Source organism: Passer domesticus, chromosome 10 (assembly GCF_036417665.1).
Source record: "Passer domesticus isolate bPasDom1 chromosome 10, bPasDom1.hap1, whole genome shotgun sequence".
In the NCBI taxonomy this organism is placed as follows: Eukaryota; Metazoa; Chordata; class Aves; order Passeriformes; family Passeridae; genus Passer; species Passer domesticus.
This window is the reverse complement of record NC_087483.1, coordinates 32289473-32315146: the sequence shown is the minus strand read 5'-3', so window position 1 is coordinate 32315146 and position 25674 is coordinate 32289473. Positions and strand designations below refer to the sequence as shown.

The following is a 25674-nucleotide window of genomic DNA, read 5'->3' as shown; positions in this document are numbered from 1 at the left end:
CAAGGAGCAGTCAACCTGAGCTGACTTATTGTCATCTTGCTAGTCATAAAAAAAAAAGAAAGGAGCAGAGATAAAAAGGCCAACAATAGTGTAATGCATACCCACCACCTTTAGTTAATGCTGCACTGAATCTGACACCACCATTTCTCTCCTTTTGCTTGAAAATTGGAATGATAGCACTTTGCAACCAAAATTCATGAGTTTACAACACAGCACTCAGACAGGAGGAAAACACAGGGCAGTGACTCCTGTCTGAGATGGGGCATCCTCAGGACCACAGCATTTTCTGCTGTGCAGCCATTCACACAGAACAACTGTCCCTAGTCAGGCATGAACAACACATTGCATGGAGCATCCAAACTGAGTCAGGAGTGGTCTTGGCTCAGAAGAGGACAGCAAGGTACTATCCAGATATTAAAGGAGCAGAAAGGATCATAATTAACATGTCTTTCTAGATATTCAAGTGAACAGATTCTCCTTGGAGCCAACAGGAATCACAGTCCTGATACAAGGAAATGCGTGACTCTCAGATCAACCACAAACACAAATCATTTAGAGTTTCTACAGAGAGGCTGGATGGGCCTGCTGTGGCTGACCCAGACTCCTTTGGCTGGGCTTAGAAAATAGCAAAAACAAATAGCAAAAACAATGCAAGTGAGAGCAACCACCATGTTACTTGTCAGAGCCAGCGCAGCTTGGAAATAGTCATCTAGCTCAGCAAGCACGTGCTTGACAGGAGCTCTCATGAAATTTTAGCCCAGAAATATCTCACTGATTTATTTCAACTTTTTAAAGCCACATTGTCAAGAGAATGGAAAAATAAAACTGACTGCCCTACATTTCTAGTACTGCTTGAGAGCATCCAACCCAGAGCAGCATTTGTCACTGTATCACGCACAAAGGTACAAAGCCACTTCCCTGGGCTTCCTCACTTCTCCTATACCTACAAGGCAAACCAGGGCTGAGGGATGAAGACAAGGCCCATCTGAGGGAGTCTGGATCTGACACGGGAGCAAGTCCTCAACCTCACACAATACGATTCCTCTTTCAGACACCATTCACCCACTGGTTGTGCCTCATACTGCAGAAATGTTTCTCCACCATTCTCCCTCCCAAATTCCCTAGCACATCCATACAGAAAACACCCCACTAGATTTTGAACACCCCCTGTCAATTTTTTTCTTTTTCAGCTGCCTGCCAGCCCCAGAAGAGTAGGGCTGCCCATTTGCAGAAATCAGCACTCTAATCCACTGACCTTTTCAACATTGTACAGGATTGTCTATTTCTTATCACCATAACCTATTTTAAGTAATCTTCTAGATGTTCAGTTCATTCTTCTGCTTGCCTAAGGAAATATAAAAATTTACACCTATTGTAAAAGCATGAATAAAAGCTGATTGAGGAAAGTGGAGACAATAATGTGCCCATAATACTAACAAGCTCACTTGCACTGCATTTCTCTTTAAAGGAAGATTTTCCTGATTATCAACAGGGTTTTGATTTAAACTGCTGCTGAAATTACCACTGTAAAAGTAAACCCACTTTTATTGCATAAGTACAGAGAACAGTTATGTACTGTTTGAACCTTTATGTCTGTTGCTGGGGGTGATCAATCTCTTAATTATCAAGCCAAAAAGGGTTCTAGGGCAAAAGATGATCTATTTAGTGCACTTGGAGTATTTTTTGAAGAGGTTAAAATTTACAAAATAAAAATCAACAAATTTTTTTCAGAATAGAAGTCAGCAAAGTTGGTAACGGAATCAGGTTAAGGAATACATGCCATTACTAGATCAGGCTGTTTGACAAAGCCAAGTAGAGGGCAGTGCTCTAGAATGTAAGATTCATATTAACTTTCCAGTTCTGAGCAGACTTATCATGTGACTGCAGCTATCTTTTAGGTTTGCTGAATGTTTTTTGCACTGATATTGTGCAATTTTTCTAAATATAACAGTGAGAGTATGAACTGCATGCCCTACTAAGGGTCAGTCACCTTCAGGGATGACTATATGATTTTGGTTACTCTTTACACAGTTCTCTGGTAACCTGAAACTCAAGACGTGGAACACAAGTTTTCTTTGGCAGCAGTCTCACCCTCCTCACATTCATGCATGCCTAATCTCACTTCTCTAATGAATCACAAACAGCAAAAAAGGAAGAAGTTTGTTTGCATTCTATATGGGCTTTGCTGTGTACACTATACTAAGAAATAAACCAGGAAGAAAACATTTCATCTAAACAAGCAGAGAGTTGCTAGGATCTCCCAGTGTCCAGGTGCCATCAATTTCTGCTAAGTGGAGACCATTAAAACTGGAAATGTATCTATAGATATTCTTCTTTAGTTTCAGCACACTCAGTATCGATTCAGTCCTTGCTCAGTGTTGCAACTGCTCAACAAGAACAGCAAGATCTGCTCTGGCCATTGTGAACACTGTGCCTTTGTGACTGTTTCTCCTTCAGCTAAAATCAGAGTGGCTGGACTATGGGCTTTTCAGCCCTACACAGCTCACAATCAGCTCAGCTGCAGCTCCTCTTCAGGGCTATATTCTGGTCAGAAAGGACAGGGAGTTGGCAGCAGGACTAGAGGGCAACATGAAAAATAGTTGGAATCGCTTTTGTGGATCATTTACAGAAAACACATTTAATAATGAAAAGCATGTTTAGCTGAAGAGCATTTCATCAGTCACAAAGTCACTTGAATGCACTGACAAGGAGCACTTTGGAGAGCACTCAGGATCCAGTTCTTTTCAGTACAGCTCCATTATGAGATTTGCATAGACTTGCTTTCCAGTTGGGTGATGTTGCTGGATTGGAGCATTGGTCTGAGTGACTGATAACTCTGGTGATGCAGGCTGGGTGGGAAGGCTGCATGTTTGAAATGAACATCACAGGGACTGCCTTTCAGACTGTCATTGTAGACCAGATCTTCTGAGAGAAACTCATTGGCTAAAACATTTCCAAAAAATGAGACCATGAAGATCAAATGATTGATTAGAGAGATTTCTAACGTAACTCCCTCTCCAAACTAACAGAACTACCAGCAGACAGACTACATGAGAGAGAAAATCCTGTCATTCAGCCTATTTCAGTATATGAGAGGTGCACACAAATGAAAATCAGGTTGTTAAGGTACCTTGGTTTCAGTTTTCACTTCTGTCTCATCTTCCTGTCATGATCTTGGGCAAATGACTTGATCTCCCATAATCTTAGGGCCTCAGTTTTGGAATGGGGAAGATTCTGCAGCCTTGATTACTTGGCTTCTTAACAACTTGAGCGAGCATCTCTGTGGGGGTTTGTACAGTACCTAACACATGTTCTTTGTGGCTCTTTTGGGAGGAAAAGCGCCATCCTTTATGTACTATTGTAAACACCACTAATTAATAATCACTGGAAGTTTTCCATTGCATCTATATAGTTCAAGAGGGCTGTTCTCATTCCCAGGCCACAGAAATGAGTAGAACAGACTGAATTGCTCATGCCTTCTTCAAAGGACTTCAGCTGGGGCATTGGCTGTCTGTGGGTTAAAGGTTTTCAGCAACCCTTCGAAGGCACTGGCATTGCCTGTGGAGTCTTCAGTCCAAACAAAAGAGCAAAGACCCTTCAGGTCTTTTGGGACTTCGAGCAAAAGAAATCTTTCTTTGAATTGAGGAAATCTTTAAAGAAGGGACTTCAGACCTATAGTGATAAAGGAAATAAAAAACATCTACACTGACAGCTCCAGTTAGGAGCAAACAGGCACAAAAGACTTTGAAAAACAACCAGCCTTTCATCTTCAATAGCAAGCTCAACAGCTCTGCACCAGCTGCTCTGTAAACAGTATAGCAAGGGAAAGAAAATCACCGACAGCAAATGCATTAAACATGGCAATGTCTTCAGATGACATATTTTGTAAATTTCCTCCTTAAAAGTTATGCCATTTCTTAAATCTAAAGGATTACCTGCTGTATAGCAGCAGAGACATTCTTCCAGGCAGCTGGGCAGCTTCATTACCCTTATTTCTTGCCAAGTTTGCCATAATGCAAGTAGGCAGTTTGGCTAAGGTGGGATGTCAGATGACTTGGGTTCATCTCCTGAGTCTGCTTTATATTTTCTGAGGGAACTTAGCAAAGCATTTCATCTGTGGAACCTGTTTTCACCTGGAAAAGAAAAGGAATTTTGTCTTAAAGTAGTCAGCACTTTGAAACAATCATGTGCGACCTTTTATTGACTGAGGATGTGTAAGAACTTTTTCAGGAGACAGGTACACACTGCTTGGGAAACTAAAATCTGTTAATAGAGTGATATTTCCCATCTCTGGACCACAGAGGAATAGCCCAGGAGCACCCAAACATGCATATCACAGGCTCAACTTATTCCAAAGTGTAAGCTCTTAATCATCAAATAAGGGAAAACTTCAGCTTAGACTTGGTGTGGTTTAATTTAATTAAGTCATATCATGACTAATGTGAAATATAAGCCACTCTAAGCAAGAGGTAAAAGAAAATTATGAGAATCACTATACAGTATTTTGCATGCTGAAACAGGGAAATATGCTCAGCATCTACGTAGATATATGGGGAGGGATTGCATCCTCTGATCAGTTTGGTTATTGGGATCTATTAACACTGAAGTGTCATTTTCTCTAATTTCTAAATTCCTTTCTATTATGAGAGCTATGTTTGAAATAAAGAAGCACAGTTAAGAACATTGACCCATCATTTCTGATGCCTTTGGTAAGGCATGACAACACCTCTACCTTTCCACTTTCTCTTCATTTCAGAATCCATTGGGATTCTGGTCACTTAAATTTCCTAAGCCTCATTTTGCTAACAGAAGAATAACAATGCCAGACATTTCCAGAGTGCACCAAGGCTTAACAGTAACATGATATACTTAATACATCTGTAGTATTTGAAAACCACTACATGTTCTTTAAATAACTGACTGCCTTTGTGGGGAAGCAGCTAAAGATTGTTCCTGCAGCCAAGTTCACTCTACTGATGGTAACTCAGAGTCATAATCAACAGTGAACAAATCCTGCTCAGCACCTGACACCCACTGCAGCTGAGCCCTAAAATGCCCCATTGTGTAGATCACAGCCCCCTCTCACCTGGCACTTGACAGTCCCATGAAAGGCACCTGACACTGCTTAGGGGGAAGTGTTCGGGGCTCCCATCTGTCCCTTGGTCTTTGCCAAGGTGTCATCCAAAGATTTCCACAGCAGGAAGCCTTTGCCAGCTCCTGCACTTCTGGCTAACTGGCTGTTGCTGCACCAGATGCTTTCCCTTCCATCAAGCATGGATAGGTGACTCCTCAGGAACTGGCTTGAGAAGAGCACAGCTGTCTCAGTGTGCTAAAACAGGCACTTTAATTTATTCTCCCCACTTTGACCAGTGAAATAACACAGGCATCTGCTGTCTTTAATTTGCTGCCAAGCAGCCCCAGGGTTTCAGGAGACAGCATTTGGTGATAGCACTTGTAAGAATCCTGAACACTTGTCCAGCTGGTATCTGCACACTTACTAACCACTCCAGTGTGGGGAACAGCAACACTGCATCCTGTATGTTCTGCAGTCTGCACCTCATGTCTTACAGCAGATAGCACTGGTGGCTCAAGCCTACACACAGCACTTCAGAGCAATTTTGCTAGCCAAGTCCTTTAGCAGCTGAGTTGCTATTCAATACCTGAGAGAGAGGAGCAGGCTTTGCTACCACTCAGTTCAGCATTAAAATTTTTATCGTCTTTCTTCAAAGTTGACTCATGCAGCAAGTACAGCCTGTGGAAAGCCGGTGTTTTACATAGCCTGCTGTGGTGGGTCCTTATGACTCAACTTGAGGAGTGTCCTTTAGCCAGAGATGTTACATCTTCAAAGCAGTACCACAGACTGGCTGGTACAGAGCTAAGCTTAAAGAGCCCTGGTGCAGTTTGAACCTCGTGGGGATCCTCCTTCTTGTTTTAAGGAAACAGCACTAAGAGGTGATATCACGTGGCCAGAGACAGCCACTAGCTTAATGGCAAAGACAAATATCCCTCTGCCTTAGTCTCAAAACCAACCTCCTTTCCCTCTCTGGCAGCAGCAGCTCCTCAGAAGTGACAGCCATAATGACACAAAAACCCTTATCACCTCCTGTTTCCCCATGGTGTTATCTGATATGAAAAAGGGAAATTGAGGCAGAAAGCAAGGTGGCCACTTGTCCATGGCTGCTTAGGGCATTGGAGACAGTCAGGAGGCTACATGAACTGCTGGTCTGTGGGCAGCATCTGTTTGCCTGCCACAGCCTTAGCTCTGCAGATGGGAGGATGCTTCTTTCGGGTATGTACACGAGGTCTGAAGAATACCAGGATGACCAAACCCTGATGCGGCAGGGTTAAGGACCCTGTCGGTGCCTGGCTTTCCCACAGGCAGTCAGCAGGAACAGGTGTGCTCCCCATTGCCTCAGAAGCCTTTTCTCCCAGGCAGGCAGAAGAAGGGGAGATCTTTTCCCTGCTCCCCAGCCCAGCCTGCTTCTCACCACAGCACAACTGACCCCAATTCAAGCTGCTGACACTTATTTTCAGGGTGTTTCAGAGCTTCGTTATTTGTGAATGCCTTTTTGTGTAGTTCCATTGGCACTAGCACAGCCTGTTCCCAGCCTGTTCCAGCAGCTCCCCAATGACTGAGGTGACAGGCTCCAAACAAGGCATGGGCTCTGAGCAGGTCCTCAATGGGGTCACTCAGAGACAGCAAGCATCCTGGTGGATCTTCCTCCCTTTTCCAGCTTTGCCTCCCTGTACACAGCCTTCAGTTTCTGCTCCCCAAGAGCTCAGTGCAGAACTGCTTGGTTAAAAATACACATATATATTTTAAATCCTCAGCAGCAGGCTGGGTATTGACAAACTGCATGACACTGGGAGGAAGGCAGCAGAAATGGCTTCTGGGACTGATTTGTGAGGATCAGATTAAAACAGACTAAACATCTATATCCCAACTAAGTAGTGGGACTGCCAGGCTCCAGGCAGGGATGTGATGGCTGCACACATCAGGGAGATAAATCTTACAAGGAACAATCCACAATATCTGGAATTACCGTGAGACTCCTATATTTAAGAAAAGGAGGCTTCTCCAGTGGGGTTGCTGCATGAACTAGCAGCCAAGGACCAGTACCTGAAATGCTTACTGCCCTCTCCACATCCCACCTGTACATGCTGCCAGGCTCAAATGAGGGAAGAGACCAAGGTACATCCTCAACTAACTTCTCAGCACAGAGAGCAGATAGTAAAATGGTGGGTTAGAAAAACAAGAATAGCATTACCAGGTTAGATGTGTGTCCACTTTGATCTACAGCCTGCCTCCAATTGCAGCCAAAGCTGCTCAGGGAAAAATGCAACAACAGGGCAAATACCACAATCCCAAATGCTCCTCCAGCTCTTCCAGCTTCTGAATCTTTAGCTCAGGTGCTTCTGTTCCAGAGGAAATTAATAACAAAGAGAGCCCCAGGTGGGAGATCAGAGCAGAGTAAAGTCTCCTGAGAGCTGAAAACCTGCAAAAGTGTGCCAGGGGAGTGGTGATGTTTGGGAAGAACACTGATGTCTGGGTAAAAGCAATTTTCAAAGGAAAACAGCTGTGACCTGTGTGACAAACCTTAATGGTCATCTCAGTCTCTATGACATGGCCACTGTACAACGTTTTCCTTAAAGACATTTCACATTTTTCCTGTTCTATATTATTTGGAGAATTTCCTCTTGGTAAGCATGGGCTGGAAACTCTGGCACTTGAGCCACTTTGCACAGTAACTCCTTTCTGCAGGGTCTCATCCAGGGGTGGTTCCAGAAAGCAGTCTACATTTTGACAGGGTTGTTCTGCTCCTGCAGACCAACAGGTACCTAATCCAGCTCTGCTGCCTTTTTGTCAAACCCTTGCTGTATCTGCAGGCACAGCACTGCTGCCAGACCTCTATTTACAAGTCACACCTTCACTGCCAGAAGGGGAATTACTTTTTTCCAACAACAATAAACACCATTTATTGTGTACTGAATACAGTTATCAGTTAGCTAGCCTTGGCTGCTCAGGAATAGAGACAAGGAGCTTTCACACACACAAGTAGGAGGTCCAGTCCTGACTATGATGTTGAAAGGGTACAAAGCTAAAAAAGCATCCTCAGAAACATCCACAATCAGCTGAGCTTGTTCTTACTGTCAAAGGCTAAATTTCCCTATTTATGATATTCAGCATGAATGCCTTATTTTTCTATAAAGTGTGACATTTGAATTTCTCTATTATAATTTTATAAGTAGCCTCCCATGTCAATCAATGGAAAACCATTAAAAAAATAACTGCTTTAAATTCAGGCAAAAATAATACACACCAAAGCTCAATACAATAGTCTATATCATTGCTACAACAAAAAAATAGACTTGTATAGCAAAATACTCCATGTTTTTAATTTTCCCTTGACAGTGTTAAAAAATGTATGCAGTTGTCCTACTGGACATGGGACATGGCTGATGGGACACAGAAGTACCCAAAAGCAGCCCACAGCTTAATGCTCTAAAGCAGCATAAATCCAAAGAAGAAACTGCTACTTCATTATTCTCAAATAATTGAGGAAGAAGAGCATTCAAGCAGTACTGGACATGCTGCAAAGTTTTCTTTTCCCACTCTAACACCCCCAGCTGCACAGTCAGGGAAGGGAAGATCACAAGGAAGTGGATTAGTCATGGCCACGTTACTGTTGGGCTGTCACTCTCCATGGGGTAACTTTCAGTGCATCAGAGGCATTTCTGAATTAGAGTTTTAACACCAAAGACTTCTACACATTCAATTTCTTTGATGAGAAAATCCCAGGCCATAATGCCAAGGGAAAAAAATCTGGTGTTCTTTCTCCAGGCACTTCCTTTTTCTCCTGGCATTTCCTTGTTACTTCAGTTGCTTTTTGTTGTTTTTCACTTTCTTTACCACTGAACTTGTCCGCCCTGCACCTGGACTGGACTGAGCAGACCCATCTGCAGTCCATCGCAGTGAGTCACTCAACTCAAAAGGTAAATGGTTAAACCCACATTAGAGATCAGGAATGAGTAAATACTGCCCTGAAGGGTTTTGTATTTGGACACAGGCGTTTATCTTACTGGGAAGCTGCTTTAATTCATTATTCTCAGCTAAATAAACTAAAGAACACAAGCAAGCCACAGACATGCTGAAGTGCAGGAAATCTCCAGCACGTAACTGAGTGGCCAGCACACAAAATCACAATAACTAATTCAAATGCTTAAACATTGTCAGTTGAAAATAACTATATCATTACACTTTATTATTTAGAGGTCTTGGGTGCTCTAGTAAGACAATTAATTTAATCTGATCACTTCTCATGGGTAAAGCTCAGGCTCTGGACCGAGATGATGATGACAGCCTTCATGACAAGAGAGTAGAAGTGTTTTATACCCTCCTCCATAAAACACCTCGCAGGGCACAGACACAAGTCCTTTGTCGAACACACAAGTTACAGGCTAGTGTTGATCATCCCATGGAATGAGATGAGCAAATCATCCTCAGCCCAATCAGATCTCCTGACTGCAGGAAAGGATTTACCAGCTTTGTCCCTGCAGCCAAATGGCACATCTGAGATCATCCAGCCTGAGCAGAATGAGCGGCTGCACTCTCCCATGACACCAGTTCAGTCAGGCTCTTCTCAGGTGAAAATCTGGGTTAATTTCAGGGGTCAACACCTGAGCTCAGGGCAGCAAACACTGCACAAGACAGCTTACACACACAGTCTCCCATGGCAGAGGAAACTTATTTCCTTTACCTGAACAGAAGGAATAAACCCCCACTATGGCCAGCAGATTTCACAGTCCATAACACATGTGATGGGCTGGACTGAGAAGGAACAGTCAGCTGGGGTTGTTTGATTTTGGATCTTTTCCTAGCAAAGCCAGAAACCAGCTGCTACACCTCAAAGCTCTGGGTGTTTGTCCTGTCCTTGGTGGAGCAATGGGATTGAGTAAACAATGAGGACCAGGCAGTGGAGGATCCTGCTGAGCCTCAACACTTGTTTCTACAAATGGACTCATCACACACTTCTGCACCATAAATCTCCCTTGTCAATCACACCAAACCTCCCAGGAGGAGAAGCAGCCAGGCTGTGAACTGTCCAGCTTTCCCTCTCCCCATGGGTGCCTGCACACCTGCAGGAATGAGGGATGGACATACTTAACCTTCCCAGAACTAGGCAGCAAAAATGTGATCTTTCCAATATGGATGAGTCACTTCCAACTGGGTTATTAAGTTATTACATTGTATTATTATATTAACGTCATTGCCATTTTCAGGAGAAGATAAACCTAATTTTAATCTGCTCTTAATTGAAAGCTTATCAAGAAACTGGCTCCATCCCTACACAGTCAGACAGCTTCTTTTTTCTCCTGCTTCCCTTCCCCCTCTCCATACACTGCACTCTATGCTGATGAAAAGAAACATCTCTATTCATTAGAGAAAAACCAGCTCGGAGTCGATCAGGCCTGTTAACCTACAGCCTGAGCTGTTATCAGAGAGCAGACCTTTCCTCACAACAAAAAAACTGTTGGGGGCTGCAGTGTTAGCAGCCCATTGCAGGGGATTTGCTGCTCATTTTTATGTTGAGGTACTTGACACTTTCCATTAGAACATGTGAGAATATTAAAGATATTTGAGCAGCTCTGGAAGAGGGTTAAGTATATAATGCAAGTTGACTGTGCAGATTTTAATTACAGATTCCCCAAAAAATCCATAGAAACTCTGATTAAACTCCTAATTACTTTTAAAGAAGTGAAAAAGCAGTCAATAAGATGAACAGCAGCCTCTCTCCTTCTTTCTTTTTCTTTCTTCTTCTTCTGAGCAAGCTCTACAGTGATAGCAACTGCAGATGCATTATCACAGGCAAGTTAACGAAAGACCAAGGGGGAGACATTTCTCTAAAGACTCCTTTGAAAGAACTTTTTGCGACATCTTCAATACTAAGGCTGGCCCTGAAATCAATCAGGTCACCGTAATTTACACTGGCAAAGGATGTGCCTGTTGCCTCCAGCTGTGACTTCATGGTGCAGGATTACATTGGCTTTTCCAGCACAGTTTTGCCTCCCCACACAAGCAGTGCTGGGAGCTGTGGTGGGGTTTCATGCCTTGTCCAGGTTAGGGAGGTGATGCTCACAGAGATGTGGACCTTGTCCCAAGGGTCAGGACTTTCCAAACAGCCTTCCCAAACATGTCACACAACCATGCTGAGCAGCTTCACAAATCCCCTCCCTGTCAGGCCATGGAGCTGGCAGCACATCTTCCCTGAGAGCAGCTGTCCAAGGTCATGACTGAGTCACAGCTACTAAGTGTACAGCTGAAGATGTGGTGTCTCTGTGCTAAGCAGAGCACCAGTTCCTGACACACAGAAATACTCTTATTCCAAGGGGACTTCTTACTGGGTGGGAAGAAACTTCTCAGCCCCAGACCTGTGGGCCATGTTTCAGCCCCTCCACCCAGATCCAGCCCAGCAAAGTGGATGCAACTGACAGCCACACTCATTCTCAAAAACAAAAACTGTTTCCCAGCAAGACATTTTAGTGCCTCCTCAGAACTTGCTCAATTCTGCTGGACTTGCAGAGAAACTTCTTTCTTCTGAGCTTAGCTGAGACCCACAGTAAACTACAACCCATGCTCCCCAGCCCCATGAGAATCATCCCTCTCTTTTATGGCAGTTTCTGGCTCTCGCTTAGCCAGAGCTTTGTTCCAGCTGTGCCAGAGCAGGACAAGCACTGCTCACTTTCTCTGGGCACAACAGGGCTAAAAACAGTAAAAAAGAAATATCTCCCCTAAAGTAATTCAAATTCTGAAGGTGGGATTCACTCTGAGATGGTGTACAGCAGGAAGACATGCTGTGCAAGCAGTGACTGTCCCCCAGGCACAGCCATGCTTCATCTTCCTGTCTTCTCTCCAAGCCATTATTGTTTATTTTGCTGTCTCCAATGCCCATAACTTTAACCCTGAGAATAACTTTCATTTCCCCATCACAGGAAAGAGATGAGAATGCTTCTAGGGGAACAGCATTTGTGTCTGTATGTGAAGACTCTCATTCTCTATCTGTATCACCACACTCTGCCTCTCACATGTTTTTTTTTTACAGAGAAAATCCCCTCTTATACCAGTGCCAGATATTTTCTAGCTAACAGACATGTTTGTGAAGCAGCCCCCCAGCTGCTGAGGGGCAGGAACCACGAATCTCCTCATCCCTGCCCGTTATGTGAATGCATTTTACATTCCATGAAGTGGCTGGAACTGTCCTCACTATATCTGACTGCCCAGGTCCCATAATTTTCTTTCACAAACCTTTCAGACTAGTCCCCAGATATGGAGAGACCATAAGCAGAGGATGCAGATTCCCTCTGGTAGATTTTTTGGTTCAAGATGACTAAAGCCATATTGCGCTCTGCGTACAGCACCTGGGAGAGCAGGGCTCAGTGCTGGCTTGGAGCTCTCAAGGCTTTTGCCATAAAATTAATTTTGACAGAAGAAACATTACCAAAATAGTAAGGCTATAGGGAGGGCATGGACATTCACAGACTGATTTGGTTTTTTTGGAAGAGAGCTTCAGTGGGGCCTTCAAGGGGAGAAAAATATCCTAATAGCACTTTTGCACTGGAAAGAGAAGGAGATTTTGAGGTGTGTTGGAGAGTTCAGTCAATTCCTAAACCTTGATCCAGGTGCATGGGAGGAAACAGAAAGAAGCTTGGAAATGGAAGGAGGGAAGGAACTTGCTCTGCAATCAAAGCTCTGCACTAAGGCATGTGTGGCTTCCAGTGACAGTGTGAGAATTTACAGTATAATAAAGATATATATGGCCATTTGGAACAAGCTATTTCTAACATAAAATGACTCTGTATATTGATTGCCCCAGGAATTTGTACAGAACACTATTTCCAGACATATAACTGAGCATATTATTTACTCTCTATAAAAGCTGGATAAATGGCCAGGCTCCAGGAGGGTGTGAAGCAACAGCAGTTGTTCATTGACAGATGAATGGAAGGAGGTTTGAGCGTGACAGAGAACATCAGGGTACTGGGAACTGTACCAACAGCTTTCACAAGTCACTGCAACAAGTGTATCTGCTTGTTCCTCAAAAAGGTGAGGCCACTTCAAGGCCCTCATGAGAAGGCAGGGGACCAACACACAGAAGAAACATCATTTCTCTTCTGGAGCAGCACTGAGAAATGAGGTCTGAGGCTAACAAGCCCAGAAGGGTCTGAAGCAGAGCAGGCTCTCATACAGCAGCATACAAGCAATCGCTCGAGGTCCCCAGCCAAGGATCTCCAGCTAGATCCCACAGTCACTTCAGGTGTGGGAGCGACAAGAACCAAAGCTCAGCCTCTGTCTCCCTTCCCATGAACCCAAGGCCACAGCCCTGAGACAAGTCCCCCTCAGTACTGAGAGTTAGTGGCTCATTTCCAGCTGGATGGAAATGCCTGAATGGCATTCTGTGGAGTTCACAGTTTACAGTTCCATGTCCCAGCTCCTCAACATGAGAGACCCCATAGCATACTGGTGTTCAAAGCAAAATGATGTTGCAGATTTCCTTGTCTCACAAGCAGACCACAAATTTTAAAACATTTCCCAGGAAATGTGATGGACACAACAGCTGAGAATTTCCTCTCAAAGCAAACAGGAAGGGAGTCTGAAAATGAGGGACAGTATAGAGAAGTATCTTTTGGCTTACCAGCAGATAGGCAAAAAGTAGGGCTATCCCAGAAATGGGGAATTCTGAAGTTTAGCAGCTACTGCAACTGTGTTTAACATATTGCCAGTTTTGCCTCAACTCCTAGAACAGGTGAACATGCAACAAAATTTTGAGCATTCTCCTCCCCACCTCCTTGCCTTTCACACTCCATCAAAATGTTGTGTGTAGGCAATACCAAGTCCAGACTGATCCCTTAAGTAGGGCCTGCATCATTTCCATTATTGTTAGGTGTCCAGACTGTCATAGCAGTTACATGCAGAGGCCCAAAGGACTGCCCAGACAGGTGACAGGGTCTTGACTAATGATTTCCGCTCATCAGGAAGCTGCTCTAATAATGCAAACAAACTTTCATGTGTGTAAGGCTATGAAAAGGTGGTAAAACTGAGTTTACATTCTTCAGCACAAAGCTGTGCCATCGAGGGGGACCGTGAAGGCTGAATATTCCTGTACTCCTGCTGCCACCTAAAGGAAATGCCTCAAAAATGCTCAGAAATGTCCTAGAAAAAACATGTTCTGAAATAATGCAGGCTAGAGTGGGCTTTTAGCTGAATAAGGATCCATTTGGGAAAAGGACAATTATAAGAAGGATATTTTTGTCTCATGGAATCAGCCACAGCGTGCTGGCAGATTTTCAATAGCCATGATGGCAAGTGGATGGAGTCAAGGAACTTCTGCTGTCCACAGAGGACTCCAGCTGTGACCATGCTGATGGCCATGGTCTAAGACCACAGATGAGAGGCTTGTATGCGGGAGCAATATTTCTCATTTCATGAGCTGATCTAAAAAGAAAGCCAAAACAGCTTTAGGATCATAAAAAATAGTGTTCAAATCATTTAGGGCTAAACAAAAACCACCAGTTCTTGTTCAATGGAGCCTTCTGAAACAGTTTTCTTAAGAGCACCTAGTTCCTCTGTTTGAATTCTTCTCATTATTCAGAAGAGACACCAGGTCCTTTGGTGCCTTTGAAGAGATGGTGAACCGGTCAGGCCAGCTTTAGAAATCTGACACCACGTCCTCCTTGGGCCAGGTGTTCCTGACATTGGCGTCTATGTAACTCACTTGGATTAATCCATTCCTTTTGGATTTGTTTGCTAGAATGGGGTATGCTCCAATGGTATTGGAGGTAGCTAGGCAAAGGGGAGATATCTAAAAGGAAACATTCCCATATTGTGCACAAAATAGCAATAACTTTGTTCAAGCTCCTATGCTGACTAAGTGCCCAACACCAGAAGTTGTGTACAGTCAGCATTAGTGAGCCCAGGAAAATACTAAACTGCTTCATAAACTGGAAGCAAAGTGGAAGTATTACTTAAATGCTCAAAAAGTATAATTCGCTGCTACAGATCAACAAATGGCTTTATTAAATAGAGGGAACACTACTACATGAGTTATGAAACTGGCTTTACAGCTTTAATTGTGGACTTTACATTGTAATAACTTTCTGTTTAAGGGGTTAATGGAGCCTCTTTAGTTTTCCCCATGTATGGGCACAAGGGCACACATCAAAAACATGCATCTGGTATTTGGAGTGTTTGAGTACAGGAATTTTATTGTCATGTATCAGAGGGCAGGAGCACTCCTCATGAACAGGATGGAACCTCCCACTCAGGACATGGCAAAACCACTCCAATCCAGGATGATTAAGTAGATGCTTCCAGGTATCTCCATATGAAATGATATGTTTGTCAAGATCAAGCAGCAGTGCATAAGCTTCAGAGCAAGTACACTCCGATGAATCATTCCATGACATGACTATCTGGCAAACTTATTACCTTCCCTACGTATTTACTTTTTGGGATGAGTGAACACTGTGTTGTCCTTATTTTCCAGTGAGTTAAGCTGAAATGCATATGCATCAAGCAATTTGCCCCAAACGATCATATTGCGATGCGTCATTTGATGAAAACTGCTGTTTCCTGGTGTTACTCAGGAAACTGTTTGACTCCCAGCCTGTGACTAATGTCTTGCCTGAGCAGTCTTGTCAGGAGATGTGACTTCTGCATATGCTTTCCTTCTCCACGTGTTCCACAGAAACTGTATCTACCTACTTTGGCCTAATTCCTCCCCCATTTATCCTCACTAGGGAAATTTAGCTTCTCTTTAAAGTGGAGGAAGAAGCTATCTAGGGCACCAGGCATAGATGGATATGACCTTTTAATTAAATGTTCTGATACTGATGAGGAATTGGGAATGGAAGACAATATGTATTATTTTGAAAATGAGAATGAAAAAAGAAATCTCTTCAAAAGGATCATCTCCTTGTGATAACTGTCTTGCTTTTACTATCTGACTGCACCTCAGGTCCAAGATTCCTATGAATCCTCAAAACAAAGCACAGAAATGATGGTGTGCCCTGCTCCAAGGCATAATGCAACATTAACTCCACAGCCAGTTGCTCTCATGACTGATGTCAGAATACACTTAATATCAGAAGATGGAAGCTAACAGGAAAATCAGAATTATGAGCTTTTATCTTAGCATTTAATTCCTCTACTGCTCAAACTGGAAAGTACTTTTTTTCCTTCGGTACTCCCTTGTGTTCTACAGAATAAAAAAATTCCCAGAGTCTTTAAGCACAGAGGCAGTCAGGTAACTCCCACTATATATCTCTGCAAGTGTGACCACAGGTGTGGGACACCCCTCATATATCTGTAGCTAAACAAAAGTGACACCTGTAGTCTAACCCAATGAGACCCACTCTCACTGAGAAAGTTCTTCTAATCATTGGAGGGAGATCAACTCTTCTGGCAGGCAATTTACCTGCTCATCTCCAACCCTTTCCTTGGGAAGAGATGAAGTCTTCTCAGCCTATCACACGATGACTTGCAGGGAGAGTCAAGATAAAGTCACCCAAATATTCAGAAGGCTGTGTGCCAAGTTCTGCACAAATACAGGCATGGGGAATAATCAGAACACTCCTCATTTCTGTTTTTTTCTCTTCCAGCAAGACGAAGAAAAACCATACACATTAATAATCAATAATAGAAAATCAGAAACATACCCCCTCTCTGAGACAGGAGCATGCATTTCATATTCTAACCAACCAAAATGTGTCCCTGTAGCCTTGGGGTATCCTTTACTTCCCAGACAACTGAAATTAATTTTTACTTGTAACTTCTTATGAAACAGTGTCTCTAATACTTCATTTGACACACTGTGTTCATACATATATCTATTAATTTTTGTAATGGTACCCAGGGAAAAAGGCAAACAGGTTTCCATGGCATACTTTGGTTCTGAAAACAAAAGAACCATTCTCCCCTCCAAAGCCCTCACTAGCTTTTGTTGTTGTGCCAGAATCATGCATCCTCACTGTACTGCCCTTATCTATTATTGGTTGTGGTCTCCCTCACTTTAATGCAAGCTTTTGTGTTGCAAAGTTCCAGTGCCAAAGCACAGCAATACAATGCACAGGACATGCTATGCAGATGCCAGCTCCTGTAGGGCCTTAAAAGCACATCTGTAGCTTTTGCACAGCAGGAAGATGAAGTCATACTGGCATAGCTTTTTTGCCATTAAGGAAAAGATGTAATTGTTCCTCAGGATCTTTGCTTCTCTGAATAACCTCACAGAATTTCAGCTATCAGGCCCTTCCTTCAATGGAAAGTCATCCTGCTGGGTCACTTATTTTTACTGCCACAGACAGAAAAGCAAGATGGGAATTTGGGTGACAGGTCAGGGACATGGAGAGCACTTCATTTTATCTTGGCAATGTGAAGGAGAAAGGATTTTTATTTTCACATTGTTAACATGTTGCCTGTAGAGATGTCCCCTTTCTGTTAGCAGCCCCAGGTCCATCTGAAGAACTGCACACACAATCAGTGACGTCAAATATAAAAGGGACTCGAGAAGCACAACAAACTAACACGAGGATTCATGCTTGCTTTGAGAGAGCCTGATCTACAGAACACCCCAGCATCCATTCCCATCAGTCAGGAATTTCCTGAGTTCTTCCCAGCTTTAGTACAATACTGGAATACTCTTAGATTTTGTTCTAACTTAGACACTTAAGTTTTGAAAAGGTCCGTGTAGAGAGACCAGTGTTAATTTCCACATGCCTTAGAGTACCCAGTCAAATCCACTCCTCTGCATCCACTGACCTGGCACTAGACTTTCTGCAGATATCAGCCTAAAAATGAGAGATAACAGCCTTCCTAGTACCACTTCTTCTTCACAGCAGAGAAGCATCTTTCTCTGATGCAGAGGTGCATCTGCAAGCAGGAGACACCTGCAGAGCAAGCTCCACTGTGGTAAATGCCAAACAGGTCTAATAAGAGTCAAAGGTACTACTTGGAAAAACAATAGACCACAGAAAAGGAAAGGAACAGCAGGGCCTTTGGAGCATCCAGGGCAGACAGCTGGGAGGACAGAGAGTTTGGGGGGCAGAGAAACCCAAGCTGTGCCCCTGGATGCTCTCTCACATGCACAGGTTCATGGGCAGCTCTGTAAAATTACTATTTCACCTTTTGTGATCTCAGTGCTAATTACAGGAGTCTAGACTAGGAGCAAAACCCAAGGCAGTAGAGGGCAATGTTTTTAGGCCAGAAGGTAAAAAGGAGTACAAGCAATAAAGAGAATTGTATTAAAGATATGAACTACCTGCAAGGGAACTAGAAGACCTATAAAAACAAGGCAAAGTGAGTTAGGAGGATTATTAAGGAACCAGAAAGAGATATTGAGTACCAGACTTACAGAGAGGTTCCCAGGAAGCATAATGCACTGTGGATATGCCTGTACCAGACAAAGAGTAAACAAGACAATTACTCCAGTAAAAATGTTAGGGGTGAACTGGAGTCAGCAGGTGATGAAATGGGGGAATTTATGAAGTGATTTTTTTTATTTCTGCCTCTTTGTAGTGAGGGAGGACCCAATGCCATGACAGAAACGATATATCTGGGAGGGAGAGAAATAAATACGTGCAGATAGCCACAGAAGTGGTGCTGGAAAATACAGGGCAGTCACCATTGCCAGGTACATGAAACACCCAGTTAAAAGAGAAAATGTACTTAACAGCTGTGTGGGAAATGGAGATAACAGCCAGGGAGCATCAGATCTAAGGAAGCTAACAATGCTAGCAAAGGAGCACAGTGTATTAGCACAGCACTGAGATACCCAAGCAGGACCAGGGGAACCAGCAGGCAAGCAGAACCATAACATCCCCAGGACCATGAGTTTGCTGCAGCTACCCTGTGAAGCCCCATTTCATCATGCCCTGCAGAGCTCCAAGGCATGGCTGACCCATGTACACACCAGAAGAATGGCAGATCCAGAGCACAAAGGAATTTGGCAATCTGCTTGTAACATTACTTTGATGTAGTCCCAGACAAACAGGTAAAGTCTTATCCCCATACTTCATTATAATATTCAAGTACAAAAAAAATATGTGGTTCAGATATGAGTGGAAGCCTTAAGCAGGACAGCCAGAAGGCTCATGCCATAGCCTTTAGCTGGGACTCTGAGGACCTGTCATTAGCTCTGCCCAAGAGCCAGAGCAGACACTGGACATTCACTCTACTTGGTTCCACTCACACCAAGGAACAAGACTGTGAAGGTGGAAGAGGGGAAACTGAGATATACAGTATTACAGAGGATTGGATTTGTCCTTCACTGAAGAAGTCCATGGCACAAATGGCAATTCCTTATAAATCAGTAGCAACTCCAGTCAAACCAGTACAATTACTAGAATTAAAAGAGAATCTAATCAATTTAATTAGATCTATTGACTTTAACATTAGCCCTCAAAAATCCCTATTTCAGATGAAAAGAAGATTTGCAAGGAAAACAGACAAAGTGCACAAAATAGCTGTATTTCACCTCTTCCTTAAACTCCTGATGTGGGTGGTAAGCACAAGCGTGGGGGAGTGATGATATTAAAACACCAGACTATTTGCAAACAAAACACACCACCCCTGCTCTAACAAATGGTTCTGCATAGAGCGAGTTCTACAGAACAACGCTGTCCTCATAAAAGTGTCCAGATAGGAAGAAGTGCAAAAATTCTAAGGCCTGATTGTAACACACACACTTTATACTTATCTCACATAATGCTTGTATTCCCACAGACATACACACAAGATTTTTTTCCTTAGAAACAAGGCATAACTGTTTTTCAGATTAATTCTAAAATGTGAGTAGTCCCATGCTTACTAAAAGTAGGGGGTACACTTTCAGGTTTATGTGATCTGTTAGGGAATGAATGCCCAATGCTGTCATGCCTATTTGCTAGCTGCTTCACTTCTCCTGACCCACAGTTAGCCCTTAATTAGTCCTTAACTAGTCATCTGTTGCAGTGATTAATAAGGTGAATTGCAACTCAGGAGACCTAATTTCCCTCTTGCTTCTTCTGTTCTGTCTATATGGATAGCAAATTCTTTATACTAAGGATGTTATGGAAGTGCATCCACCTATGTCTGGGTCTTGTACCTATCTCCATGACAGTGTGGGTCAGGCTCAGTTCTCTAGGACAAATGAATGTTTCAAATTATATTTCCCATAAGCATTAGCTCAAGGGACTGTATATGGCAAATTTACAACTCCTTCTATTTGTCTATAGAACGATGAGGACCATGACTGCTTGTAAATAACAGACTTGAGGATATAAATCATCTCTCTGCTTCCAACCCTCTGTCCCAGAGACTCTGAAGCCAAAAACACACAGTTCATTACCACTTAGTTGTTATTTGGCCAAGTTTCAAATAGCATAAATGTACATCTTCATGTGACAGACGAGGATCAGCTCAGTCTTGTCTGTGCATAGCAGCAGAGGTCATGGTGGCTCTAAAGAAGCCTTTGCAGATTCTGCACATGCCCAGCACAGCTCAGACATCAACACAAGAGGGGAAGAGACAGACTGATTGAAGTTGCTGCCCTGTCTTTTCTTCTGAGCTCTGCAGAGCCAGGACCTTGCCCAATGGGTAACACGAAGCCATGGCACCACATAGACACCACTGGTATCACAAGTCTGAGGGATCCAAAACAGCAAGACTCACATCCACCTGTACCACAGACATTCAATCACAGACATGACCTTCTCCTCCATTCCTCCTTTTGTGGTGACAGCTGTGGGGCTTTTACCTCCTTCTCAAGTGCACTGAGGCTTAGCACATTGATTTGTGTCAGGAAGAGGGCAGAGCAGACAGCAGCCCAAGTGCAAAGCAGTGTCTGGCAGGTGCAGGTAACCAGCTGAGTGATGGGTGCTACAGGAACGCTTGAAAGTAAATCATAAATCTGTCTGGGCTGTGATGCACATTGCACAGCAACTAATGCTCCCCTCTGCAGAGATGATGCTGAAGAACAGTGTCTGGCTGCGTGCTCAGCAGCAACCTGCTCCTGAACGCAAGATAGCTCTGCGGGGCCCCACCACACTACCCTGACTTTGAAGAATATTATAGTAGCTTTAAAGCTCTCAGATATTAAGAGATCATTACTCACTGTCTCCTGAAGCTGATGGAGTCCTTGCCCTACGTGTTCTCCATTTAACAAATGTCACTGTTTTACAACACACTCCTCTGAGGAACAGAGGAGCCTTTCAGTTCAAACAGAACTGCGACAGATTTAAACAGCCAGGAGCGCTTTGCGCTTGCTTGGGAGCAAAGCAGTTCTGCAGCCTCAGGTCAGGGTAACAAGCCCTGAGAGAAACTGCCCTAAGCAGAAGGGCTTCTGCTGGAAAACCCTGCCCTCCCTTGCAGCCAGTTACAGGCTGCACAGCACGCCCAGCAGTGAGGCTGAGGAGTGTTTAACATCATGCAGGAATCCTGCAACAGATTTACTGCAGCTCCTGCTCATCTGACGAGCACCATATGGGATGAGCTCCAGATAGATACTGCAGTCAAGCCTCTGAGGTTGGAGCTGAGAGGGATCTTTGCATCTGGGCAGCACTGGCTCAACCACGCTGTTGTTTCTACTTCCACGCAGTGGGTAACTGAGCTGACACTGAATCATCATCGTTTCTAGCAAATATGAATGTTTCCCCTATGCTAGCACAGGAGAGATTGTGAAACCCTACAAATTTAGTCAATAGTAATCACAAACCTACATACCAGTAACATTGCAAAGGACAATTAATAATTGTACTCCTGTTAACACAGAAAAAAGGTTTTATCATAGCTAAGTAATTTTTTCAAAATCTAAACTCAAGAAGGATAAAATGGCACAGAAAATCTACAGTATCATAAAAACTTCCATTCCAGTGCACAATGGATTTAATACCATTATCTAAAGATAGCATGTGTTTCTTTTCTTCTGAAATCATCCATTTCTCATCTATGGTTAATTATTTTACATAAGAGATGCTTAAAAATTATTTCCCCCATGTGGAAAACTTGGATGAAAATGAGAACATTCTGCTTTAGAATTAAAATCCTCAGTAGAAAACCTGGGCTTTTTTCTTTTTCCTCATCTGCTCACAGTACTGTATTAAAAGTTTTGAGTTTTGGGTTTCTATAAGTATCAGCTTTTCAGGTTTGGTTTGGTGGTGTTTTGTTTGGTTTGTTTTCTTCCCCAAGGAAAGCAAATGGCCTCCATGATTTGCTGTTTTCTATTTCAAAACTAGAAATTTTGTTGGCATTAGGTCTAACCATGCCTTGTGCTGGTCTTGGTGCTACCACAGCTGGTTAATATCCAAAAGAACTCAGAATTGCTGACAGACACTTTTGTTTTAGTGCTCTGAGATTGTGTCTTGCACCACTACCGTGGGTTGTGCCCATTGGAATGAACACTCTGGAGGGGAGATGAATTTGTAGAATCAGACTCAGGGACAAGGGTACATAGTATTTTTGAACACATTTCCTTGTCCTCTCAGTATTGTGCCAGAGGCATTTTGGCAGTCCTCAGCACTGGTTTCTGGAGGCAGAGTGATTCTCTGCAACTACAGCAGGAACAGATTTTTCCACCTCTTAACCTGGAACCAAACAACCTTCCCCTGGGCCTTATCAGAGACACCCTCTTGTGAAATGGTTGAGCAAAAGGGGCCTAAAAGGCAGGAGGAATTTGATGCTATTCCAGCTCTAATGTAATAACAGAGGTGCTGCTCAGGAGTGATGTACTCTGTGTCCCTCAGTCCCTCCAAGATCCCAATTAATACGATTCCATTAACTTCAAAAGGTGTGCTAAGTAGTAATGCTCTGGGCCATTAATTCTGACAACGTCAGCATGCTCTTGCTGTGACATTTGCCTTAATTAGTATTATAACCCACTACCTTGACTGCAAGCTTCACAGGTAATAATTCACACCCTAGTCCCCTATAAACAAAATTCTGTGTGCTCTCTGCTAGAAACTTCACATGGTAAAAAGGCACAGGGATACAGGATTTAAAATGCAAGAGAAAAGAAAAGGGGTTTAAAAGGTGTTGCCTGAGTTACTGTATCTCTTTGAACCTCAGTTACCCCCTAGGGGTCTGTTAGGCTCCAAAACTGAGCATTTATAATGTTCTTTAGAGATCCACCAAAAGCAATAGACTCAAGAAAATGTCTCTGCATGGCTTTAGTCTGTAGCAAACTCTACGTATCTTGTAAAATCTTTATATGGGTTAGGCTGAGCTCAAAAGGATTTGGTCTCTTGAAAATGAGAAGCAAGGTCCCCATCTACCCTGAAAACAGTCCTGAACTACTCAAACTGCCTCCAGAAATCCATATGACATTGGTTCTGCCTCAATGGGAACAAGGTGGTCCCTGGGGAGACAACACTTAGGGGGGTATTTTCAGTTTAGAATGGAGCAAGTACATATGCCATAGGATAACATACACCTGAAAGAGGAAAAATAGAAACGATGCCAACTTTCCGGTAATTTTTTTTCAGTTTCTGCTGAAAAATTCTTACAGAAGGAAAGTGATGATAAATGGTACCCAAGAACACCATTGTAATAAGAAATAGGTGAGAACCACAGACACAGAAGGGAACAAGCAGCCAAGGCCTGTCCAGCCACCAGGCACCCACGTACATGGCCTTCACAGTCATTCTTGTAAAAGCAGCAGCCAGAACTCCCATTTTACTACAAAATCAATTTCCCTAGGCCAAAGAATGAGGATACCTACCTTCATGTTAGGATCCCTTAGACATATAAGCTTAGCTCACTTTCCCCCACAACTTCTAAAACTTGAGAAGTACTAAGTACTGAAAACAGTCAGCAAAGCAAATAGCCTAGGCAGCATTTTCTGAATGTGCCAACTGGAAGAAACTTCAGAGGGAAAGAGCTGTTGATGCTTTGTAGCATCCAAGCTCTTGAGACAGATACAGTTTGGCCAGAAGTCTTTGAAGGGCAAGTCTCCCAGAACATGCAGTGTTGCTGAAGGGCCAGATCTCAAGCAAGGCGTGCTGGCAAGGTATCAGCACAAGAGGATAATGATGCCAGTGGATATGGGCCAAACAGTCATGCAGAAAGGTGTAGGCTGATGGAAGGACATGGATATAGAGTAAAGATGGGAAACTTGAATAAAAGATATCCCCTTCAAAGACAGCCTGTTGGGGATTGACTCCAGAAAGTGACAGAGGTTGGGATGCACAGTGTGTCTCTTAAATGCTCTCTCATCCTCCACCCAGACACCACAGATGTTCCTGGTAACAATCCCTCTTGTAGCTAAATGAGATAACATGGATGGCTGAGAAATGCCAAAAATGTTGTTCCCAGATCACTAATTCCTTGTTTTTCCCGCTAAGTCTGCCAAGAAGAGAGGCACTGGGTGCCAGTTAGAGTTTCTGAAGGCAACACTACTTCAGAAAGAATTCAGATGAGACCAAACAACTCATTTCCCTCTAGGACTTCATTTCCATCACCAGGGAGGAAAATGTAATCTAACTCTACAGGCCTTTGACACTGTAGTCTGAGTCTCCCAGTCTGATCTCTATCATACTCATGTAAATCAAGTCCTGCTTGTGCCACAAAGTTGTGACATTTCACCACTGCAGTATTAATAAGGCCCCAGCTATCACCTTCCCTGATGTGCATACAGAAAGGAGACAGAAGATACCTTGATTAAATGCACTGACATTTTCTTTACATGTGAGACTAGGCCAATTGCTAAAAGAAAGGAAGAAAATCTCTTGATGTCAAAGAGGAGACCTGTGCTGGTGAAGGACCTGCAGCAGGTCTTCCCCACACTAGACCAGTGAAAATTCTCTGGATGAGAGGTTAAGAGAGATGATTAATGACATCAGTCCCCATCTCCCACCTCTTTGCCACAGCACTTGGATTTCACATTACCAGTGCAGTCTCCTGACTTCCCTCCAGCTTCATGACCTATGAATGACAAGGAGGGAACATAGCAATGCTTGGAATCTGGCCCAGCAATCCTGCACTTCCCCTCCCAGAGCACATAACCCCAGCACATGAGCTCATCACTCATGGGGTGTTTGGACCAGGGCAGCATCCACCCCACCAGACTGACTCCCACACACACACCAGCATCCTTCCTCCTTCCCACCAAGACTCTGACAGCCTCAGTGATTCTGGTCATTCTCCAGCTTTCTGCTAGAAACAGACTGAGAAGCTGACCAGAAAAAAACACTTACTTGCACCACAGCGAGTGTTATGTTTTGATGAAGCATGATGGGTTTTGCAACCACCAAGGGATCAGTCATAAACATCCATTCCCACTAATGCAGTCATGAGCAGTTATTCTCAGTGGATCTGAAAAGCAATATAAGACACAGGCCATCAGCAGGTTAAATGAAAAATAAGCAAAAGACATGGGCACAATCCAAATTATTGCTCCAATCCCACTGTGCTCAGTGCTAGAAACAGCTCAAACAGAGGTTCAAGCCACAGGATTTCCAAACAGCTCCTTGACCCCTCACACTTTAAGAAGTTTGAGACTGTCTTCTGCGGGTGAACTTTTAGTGCCAAAAATTTTTTTCTCAGGGGCTGGTCCAAGTCTGTGGACTGTGCAGCCTGCAAGATCAAAAAATCTGCTAAAAGCCACTCTACCTCTCCTTCCAAGTGGCAGGCCCATTTTTCAGTAGGGCAGG

The 25674-nt window shown here is 43.4% G+C and overlaps 1 protein-coding gene across 1 annotated transcript in view; it reads right to left on the bottom strand.

Annotated features, from left to right (window-relative positions):
• The window catches only part of SLC15A2 (solute carrier family 15 member 2), an 84824-nt gene extending 59503 nt beyond the window's left edge, over nt 1-25321 (bottom strand). The window contains exons 1-2 of the mRNA XM_064434998.1: nt 25219-25321; nt 3936-4133 (exon numbers count right to left, since the gene is read on the bottom strand). Coding sequence (XP_064291068.1) covers nt 3936-3984 — 49 coding nt within the window. The 5' untranslated portion in view covers nt 3985-4133; nt 25219-25321. The remainder of the gene's footprint in view (nt 1-3935; nt 4134-25218) is intronic.
• Between the last annotated feature and the right edge of the window lie 353 nt (nt 25322-25674).